General features: G+C 40.6%; 1 protein-coding gene across 1 annotated transcript; it reads right to left on the bottom strand.

Moving 5' to 3' along the window:
* Positions 1 to 1,230: 1,230 nt before the first annotated feature.
* On the bottom strand, positions 1,231 to 5,450 carry IDNK (idnK, gluconokinase homolog (E. coli)). Its single transcript, XM_010082419.1, has 3 exons — positions 5,368 to 5,450; positions 3,758 to 3,801; positions 1,231 to 1,591 (listed from the first exon to the last, which is right to left on the bottom strand). Exons 1-3 carry the CDS (start codon positions 5,395 to 5,397, stop codon positions 1,231 to 1,233), a joined length of 435 nt encoding a protein of 144 aa, XP_010080721.1. The 5' UTR covers positions 5,398 to 5,450.
* Positions 5,451 to 5,687: the final 237 nt, after the last annotated feature.

The following is a 5,687-nucleotide window of genomic DNA, read 5'->3' as shown; positions in this document are numbered from 1 at the left end:
TTCAGTTTTTCATCTACTGACACCGCCAAGTCCTTCCCACAGGGCTGTTCTCTAAGCCATTCTCTGCCCAGCCTGTATTTGTGCTTGGGATTGCCTTGGCCCACTTGGCTTTGTTGAACTTCACGGGGTTGGTACGGGCCAACCTCTCAAGCCTGTCCAGGTTCCTCTGGATGGCATCCCTTCCCTCTAGCACGTCAACTGCACCACACAGCTTGGTGTCGTCAGCAGACGAGGTTGCACTCAATCCCACTGTTCATGTCACTGACAAAGATGTTAAATAGCACCAGTCCCAGTACTGACCCCTGAGGAACGCCACTCGTCACCAGTCTCCATTCAGACATTGAGCCGTTGACCGCAAGTCTCTGAGCGTGACCATCCAGCCAATTCCTTATCCAGCAGGTGGTCCATCCATCAAATCCATATTTTTCCAACTTGGCCACCAGGACCTTGTGTGGTACAGTGTTAAAACTAACTTTCTTTTTCTTTTCTTTCTTTCTTTCTTCTTTCTTTTCTTTCTTTTTCTTCTTTCTTTTCCTTTTCTTCCCCTCTCTCCCTCCCCTCCTTCCTTCCTTTCTTAAGCTTTCCATAAAATTATATTTTGTATATTGCCTCACCACCACCACCTTTTTTCTCACATTTTTCAGCTTGGTGTTCAGTGCATACAATAAGAGTTCACAAAAGCTCTCATGGAGTCACCAGTGCTCTGGTGACTTTAGCAAGGACACAAACACAGAAGCTCCAACTTGCTGAAAATCTGGCAGCAAAAGAGCAGTAGTGCCAGGCACAGAATTTCATTATGCATGTTCCTGCCTCTTACACTTCTAGAAAAACAAATATATTGTTTCTAACACAGCTGTAAATTATTTAATCACTCAATAACAGATGTGCCCATCTCCATGTTTGGCAGAGTAAAAATTAAAATGAAGAAATTAAATTACTGTGTGTGACCCTTGGCAGGATTTTCAAAAGCAGGCTCTTCCTAAAATGGGAGTTTTAACTTTATTGGTAAAGCGTTTAAAAAGTTGACAGTTTTTGAAAATTTCATCTTGTATGACTTTTACAGAGCCATGATAAAGATACCGACAGTAGTAAACTAGCACTTAACATTGCAATCCAGTTAATTATCAGGAAAAATAATTTGTTTTGATTTAATAATAATTTTAAAAGTTAAAACACTGTTTCATACCCTTGATATCCTTAAGGGAATTTCTATATGTGTAATTCAGAAACTTATTCTAGAAAAGCCTCACCCTGAAAAATGGCATGCTCAATCTCCAGCACTATTTCAGGAAGAGATTTTTCTATACTGATGGTAATAAAGTTTTCTGGTGCACTAGGAGGCTCCAGAGTATCAAACTGGGACTTGAGAAGTTCAAGTGGCATAAAATGTCCTCTCCTCTTCTCCAGGCGGCCAGCAATGACATCTGTAGGCCCATCCAAATGAACAAAGAGGATCCTCAGTGCTGTGTTTTCTCCTGGTTGCTCTGGCTGATTGCTTTCAATTGCAGATGTGCCACTAACTAACACATGCCTATACATCTTCTTCAGTGCAGAACAGGCCAGAATTGCATCTTGTCTAAATGAGTCTTCTCTGTTAAAAAAGAAAAAAAAAATACGTCCCAATATGGTATAACAAAATGGCTCATTAGTTCTGCATAACAAGGGAGACAAGCCCTAGATCCTTGCAGAGGACAGCCTTGGGAGTAGTGGAATTTTTTTTTCTCATTTTGACAGGATTTTGAAACCAAATTTCCAATCTAAGTACAGATGTGATTTGAAAGTGAGACAAGGCTAGCCAGCCTCCCGGTAAAATCTCGGTCCTGGGGACCTTCTTTATTAGCCACTATTCTTTCTTAAAATAAATTCAATTCTAGCGAAGGAAAGTATCATGATAATTTCCTTAATTGCTGAGAACAGCAGCAATTGAATAGCCATGCAAACTCACATCCATTTTCTATAAAATCATTACACTAATCTCTCTAAAGTGGCTGCTAAACAGTACAGAGCTCTGTTCTTAAATATATATGCAGGTGTACTTCCAACACCTGTTTTCACTGTCTCAAATTTAACTCTACTGTTAAATTTTATGTTTTCTGTAACCATACTCATTGGCAGCACCATATATATGCTCACTTCAAGTTAAACAGGGATTGGATGCAGGTAAATTAATGCCTTGCACTTGTATTTTTTACTGGCAAGGTTTCTTAAAATAAAGCAAGCATAAAACCATGGGTGTGTCTGTTCCACCAAGAAGCAAAACCAGAACTAGTTGTCTCTATAAAGAGTGGCTGAAATGCCTGCCTAAGAAAATATATTCTGTAATCAAATGAAAATTAAGAATAAACCTATTTAAAAATCATGCTACATTCATCAGATTTTGGTTCACAGGGAAATAAGAACTTATAATACCTGCTATTATCACCTAGGTATGCCAATGCCAGCCTCAGCTACTTATAAGTACTAGTAATTAAACATTGGCATTAAGCTCTTTTAAAGTATACTTGATTTTGCAAAGTTTCTGTAGCTGGGCAGTGGCCTTGGGCTAGCATGTAACATAAAGCAATGGGTCCAGCATAGGAATCCAGAGAAATTTCTCAAAGAATTAACCCATACTCCATTGAGGTACGCTCACAAGCAACAGCCACTGTGTAAACCCAGGCTAAACACTCCCTGCTCTCCCAGCCTTTCTTCATTTGGGAGATGGTCCAGTCCCTTCACCGTCTCTACGGCCCATTGCTGGATGCTCTCCAGTATGTACATGTCTCTTTCGTAATGGGGAGCCCAGAACTGGACACAGCACTCCAGGGGTGCCTCACTGGTGCTGAGGAGAGGGGAAGGACTGCCTTCCTTGACCTCCTGTCAATTCTTTGTGCAATGCAGCCCAGGATATTCCTGGCCTGCTTTGCCAGAAGAGCACATTGCTGGCCTGTGTTCAATGTTCACCACAGCCTCCCCCAGGTCCTCTTCTGCAAAGCTGTCTTCCAGCTGGGTCTCCCAGTGTCTGCACTGGTGCCTGGGGTTGTTCCTCCCCAGGGGCAGGGCTTTGCACTTCTTAAACTGCACGAGGTTCCTCTCAGCCCATTTCTACAACCTGTGAAGGTCCCTCTGGATCAGCCACTTCTCCCAGTTTTGTGTCATCAGCAAACTTGCTGAGGGTCCACTCTGCCCCATCATCCAGGTCACTAATGAAGATGTTAAACAGGACAAGACCCAGTATGGATCCCTGGGGTACACGGCTAGTTACTGGCCTCCTGCTAGACTTCGTGCTGCTGATCACCAGCCTCTGCGCCTGTGTGTTCTGCCAGGTTTCAACCCACCTCACTGTCTGCTAATCCAGCCCTTACTTCCACCAGCTCCTCTCCGAGGATCTTATGGGAGGTGGTGTCAAGCAAACTTGACACCATATCTTACTCAAACTAACAATATTTTACAAAATTTCATCCTACTGTCACTACTGATGTATTCTCTGGTTATATCCTTTGCAAGTAGCTAATGGCAGATTTATTATTGAACTAGATCCTTGAAATTACGTTTACATAGACAGCAGAAAACCAACAGCTTTCCCAAGAATTTTCAGGGATTATCTCACCCTCAGCAATTAAAAGAGCTTAGATTAGTAAAAACAGAATAGCTTTACTACCTGCAGAATGTTTTTACACTACTACATACATTTCTGCTTTGGAATGCAATGGGGAAAATACTTTTGGTACTTTTTTTGTCTTTATCCCAAACTCTTTAAAGCTAGATGTTCTCTTACCTCCGTAGTATAACATGCAATGCACAAAGCCAGGGAATCCTGTCCTAGAAAGAAAACAAATTAGTTCAAAATTGTTTGTGAAATTTATTTGAAACAATTGCTTCTAACATCTAGAGCATTTGACTAGGGATGGAAATTAGCATTAAACTGTACAGCAAGTTCAGTTTTGATTCTCTTTCTTCCTAATGTAGATTTGCTACCACTGCCTGAAGGCTAACGAGAAGTGCTAGGCATATTATCAAAAAGATGGTTTTTAGTGGGATGGTACTTTTTATTTTACAGGTACCTACAAATATCTGATGGAAATAATATGTATTTATGTGTCACATGCACCTTGTAGACCTTTGAAAGACAGTCAACTTCTCTCTTGCTTATATTATACGATTCAAATGTACAGCCTGAATTGTTATTTCTTTTTCCCTATTATCTTGGCATACACGGACAATGCTTTGGTTCAAAGTTGAGGCTTTCATAAACAGACAGATCTAAATTTAGTTATCTGCAATAACTTAATTACATCGGTTTTATGTCAGTAGCAATCATAAAAAAATGCAATCATAGCCACAATTTTGCAAAACCTTTGCTGAGCAGTTAGGCAAACACAATGTGAGTGATGGATCAGCTTCTCATAATTTTATTTTAAATTTTAAGCTCCCACAAACTTTTGTCATACCTATTGAGCACTAAACAACTGCTCACAATTCATCTTTCAATGCTCCTACTGCTGGGTGAGCACAACAAATGATAAAATGGACAAATAATTGCAACATTTTCAAGTTGTTGTCATTACAGAATAACTTCCCACTGGCATTCAAGAGCAACCCCACAATTTTGCCTCTCTGGTGTTTCAGAAGAGATGCTGCACTCTTGCTGGGCACCATACACCAATGGTTCAGTCATTCAGCTGTGCAATGCTGCTTTAGATGACATATCGGCTTATATGAACTTCCAACCACTAGGGAAACATTCAGGTTTTAACAAGAATCTAGAACATTATTTTCAGCATACAGAGAGTGCTTTGAAGAACCACCTAGTTCAGCTTTTCTAGAGACTTACCAGAAAAAGTTCAAGATGCGTTGCCATGTAATTTTTATTATTTACTCAAGTCTCTGAATTCCCAAGTATTGTAAAACTAAACTTGATCATTTTTATCTGTTTAGGCTGAAGAACAGGCTGAAGGGAAAGAAGCGCATTTTATGTAGGGGCATATAAAACAGAAGATTGTGGCTTAATCACTGCAGTACCTGAAAGTGATAAAATGTACTTCAGTAGAGACATTTGCCTGTCTTCATTTATTTAACTCAAAGAAGCAACATGTAATCGAAATCTGCAATTCTGTATATTGATGTAGAAGGAGAGACTTCTGACAAATCCTGAGTCAGCATCAAACCCCTTGTGAGGTACCAAGCACAATCTGATGTGCTATTTTTAAATGCAGAATCCTTTGTAATACAGGCAGCTGCCCTCTTGCCAGCTGCAGACCTATAAATTTAGCCTACGCTTACAGTCAGCCTAGTCTATGTAAAGCCCAACCTGCTTTAACACGATGTGCCAGAGGTTACGAAGATAAATGTGTTGATGCCTGTTCTTTCAGGGTTTATACAAGGTACCTCATCGTTTAGTGGTATCCCTTCTGCCATCTTCTTTTTATTCTCTGGAGAGTGATAATCATCTGCATCGTAGAATTTCCATCCCAGCTAAGGAAAAAAAAAAAAAAAAAAAGGTAAAATTAGGCTCATTCAGCCAAACCAGGTGAGCTAATAATGATTCCAGAACTTACAAAGACTACACCTATAAGAATTACAAGCCTCTTGCACCACAGCACCAATGACCGCTTACCTCATGACGACTGGCAAAACTTACAAACTCAGCTCCGCAGCAGCAACACCCGACACATCACGCCACTAAGTCGGCGCAGGCCACGCGGCGC

Source organism: Pterocles gutturalis, unplaced genomic scaffold (genome assembly GCF_000699245.1).
Source record: "Pterocles gutturalis isolate BGI_N339 unplaced genomic scaffold, ASM69924v1 scaffold31304, whole genome shotgun sequence".
In the NCBI taxonomy this organism is placed as follows: domain Eukaryota; kingdom Metazoa; phylum Chordata; class Aves; order Pterocliformes; family Pteroclidae; genus Pterocles; species Pterocles gutturalis.
The sequence above is the reverse complement of the archived record's forward strand: the minus strand, read 5'-3'. Positions and strand labels throughout refer to the sequence as shown.

Coding starts and splice junctions, on each gene's coding strand:
- IDNK (XM_010082419.1), bottom strand. CDS start 5,397: ATGGCAGAAGGGATACCACTAAACGATGAG. Junction 3,802..5,367: donor GGATACCACTAAACGATGAG/GTACCTTGTATA, acceptor TTTTCTTTCTAG/GACAGGATTCCCTGGCTTTG. Junction 1,592..3,757: donor TTGCATGTTATACTACGGAG/GTAAGAGAACAT, acceptor CTTTTTTAACAG/AGAAGACTCATTTAGACAAG.